A 17,840-nucleotide genomic window follows, 5' to 3' on the forward strand; every position below is an offset into this window, starting at 1 on the left:
AGAACTGAGAGTATGTTTTCAATTTTTAAAAAATGAAGGCAATGAAACCACTGCAATTCAGTGCAGTAGTAGTTGAATACTGCAATGAGTAGGAAATACCATTCCAAAAACAATGGTGATTGAACTGTGTACATGGCTCCTTCTTTAAGGCTTCGCTCTTCTAGAGCCAGATGCTATTTGTCACCTAGCTATCTCATATCACCAAGTTTTTCAAAAAAGAAAGCTCCTATTGGAAGCTCTTTTGTTGTTCCAGGCCATTGCTGTCCTGAAGTAATCCAGTCCCTGGCCACCTGTGAAAAGAGCTGAGTTAAGTGTAATTTCTCTTCTCCATTTAACCATGTTGTCCTGGGTCTTTGGTGGCAGGCTCAAGGCCCTCATCCACTGCACAAGAAAAGGAAGGAAAGGAGAAAGGGGAATTAGGTTTCAATCTGCCCAGATGAGTGGGAAAGAAGTATTCCAGAGACTTTTCCCCTTAGATACCGGCCCTAAGGCTAGGCAGGCAGCAAGGGTAGGCTGAGCTAGTCCTCTGGAATTTAGAGCTAACACTTGTGCTGCCCAGAGCAGACCTGTTTCTGTGCTTCTTGCCGTTTTGTCCACTATGTTTAGGCATTCAGGACTTGGGCGTTCTTTCTTTCATTACTACCCATTAAGGTTCAATCTGAGCAATCTCTCCAAGTCCCACTGTGCTCATCTCAGTGGCAGATTTCTCTGAGAAAAAGGAGGAGAACTTTGTTTATGATATTTTGAGGCCTCAGCCTTCAGCCTTCAGCCTTGATTTAGCAATTTATGAGGTGCATCTTTCTCAACATTCAGATTTTGGTTAAGTAAATAAAATGTATCCATGGGAGTAGTCAATTTTCAGACTCCCTAGGTTTGTGCTGTCATGGCCTTGGGTTTTAGGTTTATAGTAGTTGAGCTGTGGGGATGTGGATAATGTAGAAGTGGCCTATGAAGAAAGAGCTCTTAAGTTTACAAATACATGTATCTTTATGAAATTTTTTTGTAAATGGTAGTTTTATAGCAAGCAATCAAACTTTGAAGCAATTTGAAACATTTTTAAACATTCTACTTTTTAGATTTTTTTTAAGGGAAAAACCTTCCTTTTCTGCTAATATTCATGAAATTGGGATTTTTTTTTGTTAAGAAAAAGGGCTTGAATGGATCAGTGTGGATTAAATATTATTTTCATTAGTTTCTAGTCGCATTATAGCGTTAATTAGCACATTCAAATGCTTCTTATACCGTAGTTACCATTTATTAACTTTGACCATCTTGGGCATGAAATTAGTGGGGGAGTTGATACTGTGCTTCTTTCTTTTGCAAGATTTTTTTAGTTGAATGAACCAAGGTTCCCTCCCTCTTCACATAGACTGAACGTGTCAAAGAGCTATAATATCTGAACTTCCTTCACTTCTTCAAATATATCATGCTAGCTCTCATCTCCTCCCTTCAAACCTCCTGCTGTTTTGGTTAGATATATTGCCTTCATGCCTGGCCTGGCAGACTCCTAATCCTTCAAGTGTCAGTTAAATTTGTTTTTTAGGAATGCCTTCCCTGTCCTCTAATTGTTAGTTAGTGACTCCTGTTAAATCACACAACAGATATTGTAATTATTTGTTCATGCCTACTTTTCCTGCTTCCATGAGGCCAAGAAAGCTCACCTGTGTTGTTCACAGCTGTGCCTCCCAGACCCGGCACACAATACCTAAGCATTTGAAGGAGTAGGTGAATGAATTAGTACATTTCTTTATTACTTTTCTTCCTTAGTAGCTTTGCTATAGGTTATGTTAAATGTGTGTTTCTTAGCTCACCATCAGCTTTTCTGAAAATGTTACCAGTATTTCATTTTGGGGAGAGGAATTGTAGAATACACCAATGTGTCTGAAGATTGTGGGCATCTTTTTTTTATTGCAATAGATTGAGAATTCTGGTAGAATAAGTATTGGTTTACATTATGGGCCAGGAAGACTGGGAATGGCTATCTGCATTTAAAAGCCTGCTGTTAAAAGTTCAGTCTAATACAGGCATCTTGTACGTACGTGTACAGATTATTGTGTCTTTCTCCCTTCCCCGCCCTACTACTCTACCAAAAAAGCTAGGAAATGGTCCTCATGATGTCTTTTTCAGAAACTTGATGAAAGAATGTTCAAAAGTATACCTGGTCACAGTAATTTAGAGTCTTTCACTTAGTGATCCTTTTACTCTTTCTTGCGTTTTTGGTTTTTTGCTCAATGTTACAGCCTCATGTAGGAGAGAGTTTGTAAAAGAGTTATATTGATGTGTTATTACAATATATCCTCTTCTTATCGATTGTATAAAATTATGTCCGTGATAGGAAAGGATTAAAAAATCAATATGTTGTTTTTCCCCTTAGGTGTAAATAAGGTATCCCAGCTGGGTCCAAGAAAGGCTAAAAGGATGTCAGAGTGTGAGAGCTCTTAAAGGCTATCTTGGTGTTTTTGCTAAATCGCTTTCCACAAGATAGATGCACATACAGCTGGAATTTTTTACCTGTGTCTGACATTATGGGTGAAGTTAAATGCAGGCTGTCTGCAATCTTGAATGTATTGACTCATGATTCAGCTCGTGGAATTGCTGTTTAGTTAGTATGTGTCAGCAGTTCTTGACAATTGATAAACTTTTTTTCTTTTGTATGTCATAGAATAAAATACTAGAAATAGTATTTCTACTCCAGTAGAAATCTACCTTTTGGTTGACACAGGCTAAGCCACAGAGGAAACACTTTATATCCTCTATAATGTATAGTCACACACTGTATGATGATGTTTCAGTCAATGACGGACCACATAAGTGACAGTGGTCCCATAAAATTAGTACCATAGATAGCCTAGGTGTGTAGTAGGCTGTACCATCTAGGTTTGCATAAGTACACTCTATGATGTTTGCACAACAATGAAATCCCCTAACGACACATCTCGCGTTAACGTTTCCCCGTCATTAAGTGATGCATGACTGTATGTGTAGCTTTCCAGTTTAATAAGTATAGCACTTTAATGAGATATTGTGTGTAACAATCTCTAACACAGTGCCTGGTAAGCTAGAACCTGTTCAAAACAGATGCTTATTAAAACTAGCTTAATCAAAAAAGAGGTTCTTATTCTGAAGATACCATAGTGCTTCATGGACGCCATGGGTGGGTGTCAGGGCCACGGTTCATGGTTGTGTGGCTTAGGCTCTGCATAGCTTTTAGCAAGTGTGCAGCCAGGCCTTTGGAACAAACTGGAATGAGAAACTAAACCACTGTTAGGCCTTTCCCTCAGTCTCCTCTCTGCTCCTCGCTGTTTATGTGCTTTATTCTTTACTCTGCAGACTGTCTTTCTCCGTTTCCCAGCCCATAGGAAGATACACAGATGCCTACAGCTACATATATGTTTATTACATTCAAGGAATCTTTGAATCTGAATTCCCACCATCCAGAAAGGAATTCCAGTTGATCCAGCATGGGTCAGGTGTGTACTCCTGTACCATCTAATGAGACAGAGCAGTGGAACCATGTTATATAAGCATGGCAATCCCCCACTGTAACCATACTGGGGACTAGAGGGTTGCAGAGATAGTTCCAGAGATGGGGAGAACTTGGCAAACATTAGTGTCTATTTTACTAAGCATATAGTAAGCGTTTAATAAGTATTATTAATTTCACTTTTTCTCTTATAAAATATCAGTCATGCCATAAAGTACGGGTTTAAGGAACGTGTTTATAGCAAATAGATATTAATAGATGTTTGCAAATTCTATATACATTTATCACAAGATAACATATTTTAAGAATTTTTCTCTATTAGATAATCAGCATACATAGGATTCTGTGATATATTCCATGAAATGCTGCTGCTTTTTCCTACTAAAATGTGTTCTCTTAGAATTGGAGAAGGAATTTTCTCTCCTATTACATCTCAACTGATACTATCATGATGGTTTTAATTTTCTGATGTGCCCTGAACTCTTGTCTCCATCTCTTTGCTCTAAAAATGTTGCCATGCCTAGAATGATAGCCTCTCCTATCCCCATCCCACACCCCTCACCCCAACTCCACGACTGTCTGTTCAAATTCTTCTCTTACTTTAAGATATAACCTAAATACCATCCCCCATATGAAGCCTTCCCTAGACCACTCACTCAGAGGCAATCTTCATCTCCCCCAAATTCCCATCACACTGTATCCGTGTCTTGTGGCACATCTTGCTTCAATCTTGGAATTAACTTGATGCTCTGTAAAACAATGCTAATCAATATGTAGATATTGGCCACAATGCTTCCAACCCTCGGATGAAGATAGGGTCCTTGTGGTCAGAGCCTTGGAGTTTCCAGTCTCAGGACCTTTGAGTTTATATAGCTTATATAGCCACAGATTTGGACTTGGAGGATTTGGCCTAAAACTTCCAGACAAATTCCATGGATGTAACCACATGACTATTTCAAAGGGGAGAGCTGTTGTGACCCCGTTTATTACCTCCCCTGCAGCAGAAATCTTGATCCTCACTTGCAACGCTAAGGGTCCAGGTTTTCCTTGTTCTCTGAAAGAAACATAGGAAGCAAACTTTTCACTGTATACAAAGATTTGGAGTGAGAAGTTCTATAGATGTTAACTTTTCCTTAATCGGATTTGTTAGCTTATCTTTTGGAATGGGGAGGACTCAGATTTTGGTGGAATTTAAAAAACATCTATTTGGCTTCTTATGAAAAAGAAAAACTTACTACATGATGATTGTTGGAGTTGACCAAAGGCCATAGGCCATAGTCTATACCCGTATTTGTTATCACAGACATTTTGCCTTCACTTTCATTCCCCCCTTTCTCGTTTTTTAAAAAAGATTTCATGATCAGCAACCTAAAGGACAATATAATACTGTTCTATGTTTATTTTTTCTTCACTGTGATTTTTTTGTCCATAAGAAATAACAGTTTTTCCCTCCCTGCTGTTTCCTTCTTGGCCCCTTCCTTTTCCTTTTGTTTAATATATCTTTAGTCTACTGCATAAAGGAAATTTTCTCACAGGATGAAAACTTATAATTTTGTGAAGAAGTAGGTGTTTGTCACCATCAGTATAATTTCTACTCTTTGGAAGTAAAGGCCATGCTTAATTAAGCCCATTACTCCTAGTGGGTTTGAACTGGCTGTTGTCCTCTTGCTAAATGTCTGTTGACATCAGTCACCATCTTTGTCTTTTCTAATAAGACAATTTTTGTAATCATATAATCATAAAATTATTTTAGCTTCTCAATCTTGATCCCGTAGAAGTAAATTAATGTTTGAATGATTTAAGATAGTTTACATATTGTGTGGTCCTGAATTGATGTTTGTTTCGTAATATGTTTGCCTTGTTTTGCTCAGCTATATGTTGCCTTGTTTCCTTAGCTCAATATACAGCTGAGGAACAGCAGAGTGGTTTTGCATCCCCATTTTTGACTAGTAGTGCTAAGTCTTACTAGTAATAATAAATACTGAACCTTCATAGCTCCACATCTGAGATAGATCTCATTTTACCAGTGATGTTCAAAGAAGTTAACATTTACTTGAAGTTATAGGCAAGCAGTGTTGTAGACATCATGATAATTCACCCCTAAATATTTCAGTATGAATATTCTAAAAATGAGACATTTTACAAACCATAATCACCATTATCACACTGAAGAAAATTAATAATTCCCTAATTTCACCTAATTTTCAGTCTATATTAAAATGTCCCCAATGTCCCATAAATGTTTTCTGTAGCTTGCTTTTTTCCTCAACCAGAATCTGATCAAGATTCATACTTTACATTGGGTTGTTACATCTCTTTAGTCTTTCTTTGTCTTGGTTTTTTTTTTTTTTTTTAATCTAAAACAGTCCCTCTACCGTTTGGGGGTGTTACAAAAGGATGATTTTTCTAATCTAATCATTCCTTCTGCATTTATTAACTGGCTTCTTTTTGTCAGGAGTGGGGTGGGGGTAAAGGAAAACTTCCCTTCAGCTGAACCCTAGGTAATTTAATACATAAATGAATAGGTAGATGAATTTAAGAGCTAATCGCAGAAGGAGTACTTAAGTAAGTCCTACATTTAAAGTGAACGCTATGTCATTGAAAGAAAATACAACTACAAGAAAAACAAAAGGCTATATAAGACAGAAAAATGTAATGATGCCCAGCTTTGCAATAAATAATATTTATATAGTCACAATATTGTAGACAATGCTGATTTTTAGCTTTTAGAATCAGTCAACTTTGAAGCTTAATTATAGTTAGAAAATGTATACAATAGTTATGAACTTTGATGGTAGGGTTTAGAAGGTAGAAAGTGTAAAGAGAGGTGAAAGGAAGAATAGCAGTCCTTATAGCAATAGAAATATTGTCTATAGTTGATGAAATAAGAAATAGGGATGTAAGCGTATTAATTAAAGTTATAAAGAGGTTATGTAGAGAATCTAAGAATAGCGACGTAGCTCTACGATAATTTGGGGGAAGGAGAATGGGCTAACATCCTAGTCTGTTATAGTCGGGAGTCAACAGATTGTCTAAATTTTAATATATTAAGAAAAATAATGTATTATCTAGAGAAAACAATGGTAATCCCCACAACTAAAAACAATTAAATAGTTTAAAGGTGGTTGCTATGGCATGGGAGTGGGGGGCATGGGCAGACAGAAGACAGTTCCTCTTTATTAGAAGCTCTATTGTGTATTTGATGTTTTTAACCACATGCAAGTATTTGATAAAAATTTAAAAGTTTATTTCTTACTCTTTTTTTATTTAACAGTAAATAAAATAAAAACTTGGGTTACATTTTTCAAGTATTTTTTCTTTCAAACACAGTTTATTTTTGCTTCTCATAATTACGTCTGGTTTAATCCTGCATCTACAGTCTAGTAATTCCAGTTATCTGTAGTTAAAAGTCAGTATGCATTTGATTGACATAAGTTAAATGGAAAAACCGTCTAAATGTTGCTCTCCTTCCTAATTGACTTAAGGACCACCTAAATTCATCCCAAGTTGTTTTTATTAAGTAAATTGGAAAACTAATGGTTATCTGAATGAATTATTAGTGATCTGTATATTTAAGTATATTAAGACAGAAATGGCGTGTTCAGGGTTTTGTTTGTTTTTGCTTTATTTTTAATAGCTTTATGAAAGTATAACTTAAATGCGATAAATTCACTAAGTGTAAAGCTGGTGAATTTTGGTAATTGTGTGCAGTCGTGTAGCCTTCACCCCAATCAAGATATAGAATATTTCTATCACCTTGAAAACTTGCCTTGTGCTATTTGCCCTCAATCTCCAGGCCCCAACCCCTAGTCCTTGGCAAATACTAATCTGCTTTCTGTCACTATAATTTTGCCTTTCCTAGAATTTCATACAAATTAAATCATAGAGTATATAGTCTTTTGTGTTTAACTCCTTTCACTCAGCATGTCTTTGAGATCTGTCTATGTTGTGTGTATTAATATTTTATTATTTTTTGTTGGTGAGTATTCCACTGTGTGGATGTACAACAGTTTGATTATCAGTTCACCAATTGGCCGATTCATTTATGAATGATGCTTTATGAATATTTACATACAAGTCTTTGTGTGGACGTGTTTTCATTCTCTTTGATAAATAACCTAAAATTAAGATTGTTGGGTCATATGGTAACTTATATGTTTAACTTGATAAGAAATTGCCAGTTGTTTTCCAAGTTAGCTGTACCCTTTTATATTCCCACTAGCGATATATGAGAGTTCATTTCACATCCTAGCAGCACTTGTCAGTTTTTAATTTTAGCCATTATAGTATTATCTGCTGTTCAGTAGTAGTAGTAACAGCAGCAGCAGCAGTAGTAGCAGCTCATTGTGATTTTAATGTGTGTTTCCCTAATGACTAAACATCTTTTAATGTGCTTATTGGCTATTTGTTTATCTTCTTTTGTAAAGTATATCTATTCAAATATTTTCTGCATTTTTTTATTGGGTTATTAGGGAGTTTTTTTGGTTTAGTTCTAAGAATTCTTTATATATTCATGGATACGAGTCCTTTCTCAGGTAAGAGTTTTGCAAATATTTTCTCCCAGTCTGTGGCTTGTCTTTTCATTTTCTTAACTGTGTCTTTCAAAGAGCAAAAGTTTTTAATTTTATGAAGTCCATTTTATAATTTTTTTCTGGTATAGATTGTACAATTTGTGTCCTGTTTAAGAAGTCTTTGCTTAATCCAGTGTCATAAAGGTTTTCTCCCATGTTTCCTTCTGTACATTTAATAGTTTTAGGCCCATTTTCGTTTTCAAGTAAATTTTTTGTAGTATGTAAGGTAAGGTTTATGTTCATTTTTTTCCCGTTCAGCCATCCAGTTTTTCCAGCATATCTTTTTCCCTGTGAATTAGTCTAGCACCTTTGTCAAAAATAAATTGACCATATAAGTGTGGGTCTCTTTCTGGATTGTTTTGTTCCATTAATCCTCTTTTCTATCCTTACACCAATACCACAGTGTCTTGATTAGTCTAATATTTGTAGTAAGTCTTGAAATCAGGTAGTGTAAGTCCTCTAGCCTTGTCCTATATAAAGATGGTTTTGGTTATTCTAGATACTTTACCTCTCCAGAGGCCTGCAGGATTTGATTAGGAATGTGTTGAATCTGTAGATAAATTTGGGAAGAATTGGCATCTTAATAATGTTTTCCAATACCCATGAACAGGGTGTATTTTCTCCATTTATTTAGGTCTTAATTTTCCTTTGCAATATTTTATAATTTGCAGCATATGGGTGTGTACAGCTTTTATTAAATTTAATTCTAAATATTTTTTATGTATTGTAAATGAATTTTGTTTTTTTAATTTCCTAATTATTTGTTGCTACTGTATAAAAACTAATTTGCCTTTTGTATATTGACCTTGTAGTCTGTGACCTAATTTCACTTATTAGTCCTAATAGTTGTTTTGTAGATTTCTTGGAGTTTTCCATGTTTAGGATCATGTTATCTGCAAATAAAGACCATTTTTCTCCTCCCTTTCCAATCTTGGTCTTTCCTTTTTTCTTACATTATTATGCTGACTATACCCTCCAGTACAATATTGAATTGAAGTGGTGAGAGCAGAAATCTTGTTTTTGTTCCTGATCTTAAGCAGAAAACATTGTCTTTCACCTTTTAGTATTACATTACTTGCAGGTTTTTTGTAGATGCCCATAATCAAGTTTCCTGTAGATGCCCATAATCAGGGTTAGGAAGTTTCCTTGTATTTCTGGTTTGCTGAGGACTTTTATCATGAATGGATGTTGGATTACTTATTTATTACAGCTGTTGAAATATTTATATGGTTCTCTCCTTGGTTTTCATAAGATTGATTCTTTTTTTTTTTTATTGAGTTAATGATAGGTTACAATCTTGTGAAATTTCAGTTGTACATTAATGTTTGTCATTCGTGTTGTAGGTGCACCACTTCACCCTTTGTGCCCACCCCCCACCCCACCTTTCCCCTGGTATCCACTAAACTGTTCTTAGTCCATAATTTTAAATTCCTCACATGAGAGGAGTCATACACAGATTATCCTTCTCTCGCTGGCTTATTTCACTTAACATAATTCGCTCAAGGTCCATCCATTTTATTGCAAATGGAATGATTTTGTTCTGTTTTACAGCTGAGTAGTATTCCATTGTATATATGTACCACATCTTCTTTATCCATTCTGTTGCTGGGCACTTAGATTGCTTCCACGTCTTGGCTATTGTAAATAATGCTGCAATAAACATTGGGGTGCATAGGACTTTTGGGATTGCTGACTTCAAGCTCTTTGGATAAATACCCAGTAGTGGGATGGCTGGATCGTATGGTAGTTCTATTTTTAATTTTTTGAAGAATCTCCATTCTGTTTTCCATAGTGGCTGCCCCAGTTTGCATTCCCACCAGCAGTGTGTGAGGGTTCCTTTTTCTCCGCACCCTCTCCAACATTTGTTACTATTAGTTTTAGATATTTTTGTCATTCTAACGGGTGTAAGGTGATATCTTAGTGTAGTTTTGATTTGCATTTCCCTGATGATTAGTGATGATGAGCATCTTTTCATGTGCCTGTTGGCCATCCGTATATCATCTTTGGAGAAATGTCTGTTCATGTCTCCAGCCCATTTTTTGATTGGATTGTTTGATGTTTTGTTGTTGAGCTGCGAGAGTTCTTTATATATTATGGATATTAAGCCTTTGTCAGATATATGGCTTGCAAATATTTTTTCCCAGTTAGTGGGTTGTTTTTTTGTTTCAATCCTGTTTTCATTTGCCTTGAAGAAGCTCTTTAGTCTGATGAAGTCCCATTTGTTTATTCTTTCTATTGTTTCCCTTCTCTGAGAAGGCATGGTGTCCGAAAAGATCCTTTTAATACTGATGTCAAAGAGTGTACTGCCTACGTTTTCTTCCAGAAGCCTTTTCATAAGATTGATTCTTAGCCACTTGAATCAACTTTGAATTTCTGGAAATCAACTCCACTTGGTTATGATTGTTGGATTGAATTCCCTAAAATTTTGCTAAGAAATTTTGCATCCATGTTTGGACATTAGGAATATTAGCCTGCAGTTCTCCTTTCTTGTTTTGTGTTTGTCTGGGTTTGGGAATTAGGGTAACATTGGCCTTATGACCTTAACACTTAACATTTGGGAAGTGTTCTCTCCTCTGTTTCTGAAAGATTCCAGGTAAGGTGATTATTATTTCTTCCTTAAGAATTCACCAATGAAGCAAGCTAGACCTGGAGGGTTTTTTCTGGAAGCTTTATGAATTTGATATATTTAATTGATCTAGGGATATTCAAATTTTCTATCTTTTTGGTCAGTTTTTGTCATCTGTATCTTTCATGGAAATTTTTTCCAGTTCATCTAGGTCAAATGTATTGGCGTAAAGTTGTCCATAATATTGCCTTATACTTTTAATGTCTGTAGATTGTGTAGTGATACTCCCCTCTTATTTTGATTTTAGTATTACGTGTCTTCTTTTTTTCTTCGTCAGTCTAACCTAGAAGCTTATCAGTTATTGATCATTTCATTGAGTCAGCTTTCATGATTTCTCTGTTGTTTTCTATTTCATTGATTTCTGCTCTTTATTCTTTCCTTCTACTTTGGGGTTTCTAATTTTTTAAGGTAGGAATGAAGATCACTAATTTTGGATTTTTTCCCCCCAATATAAGCATTTAAAGCAATAAATTCCCTCTAAATACTGCTTTAGTTGCATCCAACAAATCTTGATAGGTTGCATTTTCATCATCATTCTATTCAGAGTATTTTTTAATTTCCCTTCAGTTTTCTTCTTTGACCATGAATTATTTAAAAGTGTATTGTTTTACTTTCCAAATATTTGAGGTTTTCCTAGTTATCTTATTGTTAATTGATTTATAATTTAATTCCATTCAGAGAACATACCTTGAATTTCAGTCTTTTTAACTTTATTGACATTGTTTTATGACTTAGCACATCCTGGTGAATTTAGTATGCACTTGAAAAGAATGTGTATTCTGCTATTGTTAGGTATAGTGTTCTATAAATGTCATTTAAGACAGGGTTGATAATATTCAGATCATCTGTGTCTTTGCTTATTTTTTCTAATGATATTGGTTGCTGAGAGAGTAGTGGAGAAACAAGTTACACCTCAAATGGCAGATGTGGTAAAGTAATAATTGCAAAGGGATGTGCATACAAGGATAGGAGTAATTTGTGACCATATTTTATAACCTACCATAGGGTTCTTTTACCTATTCTTTGTGCTTTTGTATATATTTAAATTTTCCATAATAAAATCTTAAAAACTGAAACCTCTTGGGTAATGATGTCATATTTCAGGGAGTGCATGCCACATGTTCCACCAGCTGTAGTGTTTAAAAACGAAATTCAGCCGAGTAAATTTGGCAATCTAATGGGCTTTATTAAATGATTCATGAATTAGACAGCATCTCATCTGGCAAGCAGAGAGATACTCCCAGCGGCTTCTCTCGAGGAGTATCAGTGTGAAGGCTTTTATAGTAAGGAGGGTGGGACAAGGAAAGAAAGTCATCAGCAACGAAAAAACGAAAGTTCATTGGAGGAATAGTAAAAGTTCAGGTGACAAGAGCTTCTCATTGGCTGAGCTGCAGCGTTTCTACTGACTGGGCTTATTGCTGGGCAAGAAGAAAATCTTCCTGCCTCCCGCTAAAGTAAAATATTTGTACTTTATGTTTGGGAATGCCAAGTACTCTCTTCCTGTTGGGGTCTATAACTGATGCTGTAATTAACTGACTCTGTAACTGATATCTTCCTGTTTGGGATAGTTACCATGTAGTGGTAGAGTTGACAGCTCCCTCTACGGGCCTTCCCAACTCCAATTTTAGTTGAGGTTTCCTTTTTTAATTTTAACAATAGGAAAAATGTTTGGGATTTCTATTTATGTTTACCTCATCATTTGAAAGGTTCTGTTTCGGCATACGTTTTATAGTGCATGGTATATCCACTAGTCTTATATATAATTTTTACATATTGATACAAGTGTTTAGGGGAGAATTATATAATATAATATATTTTCTGGCTATTGTTGTTTAAAAATAGTAATTTTACCCCAATGGTGATGTCAGTTTTGTTCCAAAAGTCATGGTATCATTTGGATGGTCTTGTAAACCTTATCTTAAATTTTACATTAAAATAAAATTTTGTGTGAGATATTCATTTTTAAATGCTTTGTTTTGTCAAGTTTTTAATTGAGGTGTTTTTATACTCTAAAACTTTTGACTCACTGTCAGAACTTAAAGTTTTAAGTTTCTGTTTCAGAGAAGGCTGAAACTGTAATTCCAAAATTAGATGAGTTAGCAGTGTGATCTTACAAGGAAACAAAACAAGCTTCTGACAAGAAAAGAGATGAAAGAAATAGTGTCTGAAGTTCTGTTCCTTATATAAGTATGAAATTAAGAGCATTTTCTAATAATCAGTAGCAAAAATTCGGGGGAAAGGAATTTAGTCTTTGCCCTTATTAATTATTCCTACCGAAAACCTTATCTCTTTTTCCACCTGGAATGTTTACTTCAAGCATCATTTGAAATAAAAAAAGCAAAGGGAATAATATGACTGGTAGGCAGAAAATAAATTAAGAAACGGAATTATACCCAAACCTGTACTAGCCTCAGTTCCCTTCTCAATCCCATCCCCCCAACCTCCATTCTACTTTAAGCACAAAGAGTAAATCACAAAAAAAAAAAAAAACACATTCCAAATGTTAGTTTTAGAATTTACAGTACCCGGACTCATACAATTTAGTTTTTTATCCATTTGCTGCAGTTAGCAATATCAACAGTTTTCTAATATTAGGAAGATTTACATTCTAAATTTTAGCTTTGTCACTCTGTATATTAAGAATATATTTATGTTCATGGATCTGAGAGAATGTTGTTAAGGGCTTTTGTTAACTAAAAAGCACTTTCAACATTATATGAGGTGATTACTATATCATAAGGCAAGAACTGGACAAATGTTTTTGGCAGTTTAAATACAAATAATGTTTTTTTGGAAGGGGTTTTTGGTTTTTTGTAAACCTTTAGGTGATAAGAAAACTTGACTACATTTCCCGTTTCTTGAGCATAATATAATTAAGATTTTCCTTAATCTAAAAGCAACTTTGTAAAATCTGTTAACACTCAGAGAATAATTTACAATAAGGGCTCTTTTGCAGGCCAATATCATTAGGTAGGAGAATTGAATTTCTAGCTTTTAAATGGGATTTATATATTAAAAAATACAGACAGTGATATATTTGGATATTAGCAGGTTATTTGGCAAAGTTCCTCATGAGATATCTTGAAGAACAGTACTAAGAGACGTGGGCTGAATAATAATACAATTAGACTGATTTGTAATTTAGCTCAATAAACACAGATTGAATTCTTGTTATCCAGAGGAATATGGCATTCTATCCTTTTTTTTAAAATCAGTGACTGGAATGAGGACAGATAGCATGTGTTTTTGTTTTTTTAATTCATAGATGATGTGAATCTGGGATACATACTCCTGATAAATTGGATGACATTCATTTAGAAAACAAAATGATCTTGATGAGTTAGAACAGGATATCTCATTAACAAGATAACTCTTAGTAAAACATAAATGTAAACTCTTACTTTGCCCCCCAACAAAAAATTTAACAGTACACCATAAAAAATGGAGGTTCCAAAGCATATCTAATGACGTAGAAGCTTATTCCTATTATATTCCCAAAAAGCAAGATTCAGAATTATATTCACAATGGGATCTCAATTTTGTGTTAAAATATATATATATATTAGAAAGTACAAAATATTAACAATATTTCTAGATAGTATGAGTAGGCGTGGTTTTCTTTTCATTTTGCCTTTCTGTTTATTTCCAAATTCTCTACAGTGAGCACGGATCTTGAATAACACACACCAGAGATAAGAAAGTGTTTAAATTTTTTGATGGTGCAAATGTGTAGTCTGAGCATATGTTGATTTATATTGTTACAATAAAGATGTCCTTCCTCCTCTCTGTAATAATAGTCCCCGTGGTACAAAAATCAGCATCAACTGTAGTGCTCTCAGTGTGTCACTGTTTCTCATTCTGTTACTATGAACCCATTGACTCTTACTTTGATTTTTTTTCTCTTCATCAAAGGCTGAATTAATAAAGGGGAATTTACAAAGTGTCGGACTTACGCTTCGTCTTGTTCAGTCAACTGATGGGTATGCTGGGCACGTCATAATTGAGACTGTGGCCCCAAACTCACCTGCTGCACTTGCAGATCTTCAGCGGGGAGATCGACTGATTGCTATTGGAGGTAATTATACTAATAAGCAATATACCTTACATTTACAGAGGTCAGAGAGTAGATATGGGCATTTTTCCTTTCTTCCTTCTTTATTTCTATACACATGCGTTACTTTTATAATGGAAAGAAAGTAATAACTTTATTATAAATAAAAATCTGAAGGAAGCCTTAAAAAATTAATTTAAAACACATATGCTGTTTTAGTCCTAATGTATAAATCTTTAAAATACTTTATCTTTAGACCGCTTTTCTATAACCTCTCTAATTTTCCTTTCCTTCCTACCTTCTACTCCTCTATTTTTTTTTTATCAAATGTGAAAGAAAGGGCAAGTCATCGGTTACCTTTCTGTATGACCCACCACCATTACTACTCTGAGCCTAAAATTGACAGTATTAACATTACTTCCTGCATCACACAGGACTAGATAATGAACAGGAGAGAGACTAATATTCCTTGTCCAAGAGGGCACACCTGAACTGTCCAGTGGCCCCATATTGGTGGCCCCATATTTTCCCTAATTGGTCAGCCATTTGTTAATATGCTGTCATTCAGAGTGCAGCCCAAATCACTATTGCTGGCAGAAAAATGTGTCACCTGCATGCCTTCCTATCAATTGGATTGATAACAACAAAACTCTCTGTTGATAGGCAGATTATTTACTTGGATATTTATGAATAAGCAGTAGGACTCATTGTGCACACCAGTGGGAAAGAAGTCCAAACCTTTTCAGAGTTTTGTACCTGGGCCACCCATTCTAGGCTTGTCAAGAGATTTTCTGAACACGAAGTTTGTCATAGTTGACCTTTTAAAGGCAGTGTGTGGTATATTCTCTCACAGCTAAGGCAGTAAGTAACAAGGTAGATCAGTTCCTAAATCAAGGAGCAGTTACCCTTGGTACACGTCAAAGAAACTGCCTTTGATTCAAATCCATCATGACAATAAAATAATGACAATGATTTAGTTGCACTCACTCCTAGACCAAGTCAGTCAATATTTTCACATGGAAGTCCCTCTGATCATGTCGTAAATAGCACTTCTCAAACTTTCTTATATAATCCAGTCACCCAGACATGGTGTTAAAGTGTAGATTCTGATTCGCTAGACCTGGAATGGGGCCCAGGAGTCTCCATTTCTAACAAGCTCCCCCAGATGCTGCTGCTGGTCCGTAGACAGACTAGCAAGGACATGATATAGACCTCATCCATTACCTAGTTGTTTAACATAAATATACGAGTTATTCTCCCTCAGCTTAAAACTATAATTCAGTATAAATTTTTTTATATCCGTACATGCTCTGTTTTGGTTTTACCTACAGGGTAAAATTAATTTTTTTCTTTTTTATGTCCTTTAATGAAAGTTTTTTTTTTTTTTTTAATTACACAAGTAGTAAATATCTATCAAAAATAAATAAATTCAGGGGCTGGCCCAGTGGCATAACAGTTAAGTTCGCATGCTCTGCTTTGGCAGTCTGGGGTTCACCAGTTCAGATCCCAGGCACAGACCTATGCACCACTTATCAAGCCATGCTGTGGCAGGCGTCCCACATATAAAATAGAGGAAGATGAGCACAGGTGTTAGCTCAGGGCCAGTCTTCCTCAGCAAAAGAGGAGGATTGGTGATGGATGTTGGCTCAAGGCTAATCTTCCTCAATAAATAAATAAATAAATCCAAGCAATATAAATGTATGTGGAATGAAAAATCATAAGTCATCCCTTCATAATCTAACGTTTGTAAAAAAAAATAATATTTATTGAGATAAGGGGCAGGTGTAATACACATTTCTTATAACTGTAATTCATTTATATGGGTATACAATAAATATTAAATAGTAACAGGATTGATGATAGTAGAAATAAGATTGGTAAAATGTTTGTTAAATTTGAAGCTCGATGATGAGTTCTTTTATTATATTTGAAATATTCAAAAGAAAGGGAATCTAGATTTGACCGACCAGTCCTGAGAGGCACAGTGACCATCTCCACAAAGCTCCTGGTGGTGGGGAAGAGATGATATGAGGGCAAGTGTTAAGTCACAAAGAATGGATTTAGACTGAGTTGACCTTTTTGCCTACTACAGATCATTAGATGGACTTATTTTTCATTTATGCAAAGGTCAAGCTACAATTTTGCTGGGACATAGTGTGGTTAGAAGAAAGCAGTAGAAGTTAAGGCTGGATAAATCATAAAGAGCCATTTTGAAAAGCTCTGGATTTCAGTGTGATGAGTTTGTAGCCTAAAGGTTTTTGAGCTGAAGCTTTAGGAAAATTGGACAGCAGTACATTTGGTGATTAAAATAGGGAAGGACTGAGTAAAGGATCACAGCAAAGAGTTGTTTATAACTGTACTTGAAGCCAGTGATCAGGAGGATCTGAACAGGGGATGACAGTGGACTGGAACTCCGATAAAATTGACAGCTGAATGGATCTAGGGAGTCAGCTATCTCCAGGATTCAAATTGGGTTAACTGGGAGAGTGGCAAGTTGATTCACATAGTAGTTGAAGACAGGAGGATGAGAACGTCAAAGAGAGGTTTTAACTATACTGAATCTGTATGTCAAAGAAATGTCCAGGTGATGATATCCAGAAGTAATTGGGAATGTAGGACTAGAGTGAAGAAGAAGGGAGACCAACCAGAGAAAAAGTTGATAGTTGAAACTACTGAAGTGAATGTAATCCAGGGAGAAAGCAAAAAAGGCAGAGAAAACTAATGACAGACAAAACCATGAGAACATTTGCAAACAATGGGCAGATATAGGTGGAGAAAAAGAAAGTGGAGGAGAAATAATCAGAACCAAATTAGTACAGTGTTGTGAAAACCAAGGAAAAGGAAGGTTTTAAAGGAGAAGGAAGGGAATAAAAATATGAGCGAGGAGAATTGATGGAGCAAAGTCCTGAAGGACGGGAGACAGGAGTAGGAGCCAAAGCACCAGTAAAAGGATACTTCTTCCTCTGATACTGGCAGGGAGAAAAGGTGGCTTCTTGCTGGTCTTTTTCGTAAATAAGGCGATGTTATCTACAGAAGAAAAGAAAGTAGAAAGGGTAGACTTCAGGGGGGAATAGGAGAGGTTTAAAGCTGATGTTTTGGAGACAATTG

The 17,840-nt window shown here is 35.5% G+C and overlaps 1 protein-coding gene across 2 annotated transcripts in view; it reads left to right on the top strand.

Annotated features, from left to right (window-relative positions):
* PDZD8 (PDZ domain containing 8) overlaps nucleotides 1–17,840 on the top strand; it is an 86,245-nt gene that overhangs the window by 62,304 nt on the left and 6,101 nt on the right. For both annotated transcript variants that reach the window (XM_008525730.2, XM_070592008.1), the window contains one exon: nucleotides 14,594–14,756. In XM_008525730.2, coding sequence (XP_008523952.2) covers nucleotides 14,594–14,756 — 163 coding nt within the window. The remainder of the gene's footprint in view (nucleotides 1–14,593; nucleotides 14,757–17,840) is intronic.

Source organism: Equus przewalskii, chromosome 1 (genome assembly GCF_037783145.1).
Source record: "Equus przewalskii isolate Varuska chromosome 1, EquPr2, whole genome shotgun sequence".
Taxonomy (NCBI): Eukaryota; Metazoa; Chordata; class Mammalia; order Perissodactyla; family Equidae; genus Equus; species Equus przewalskii.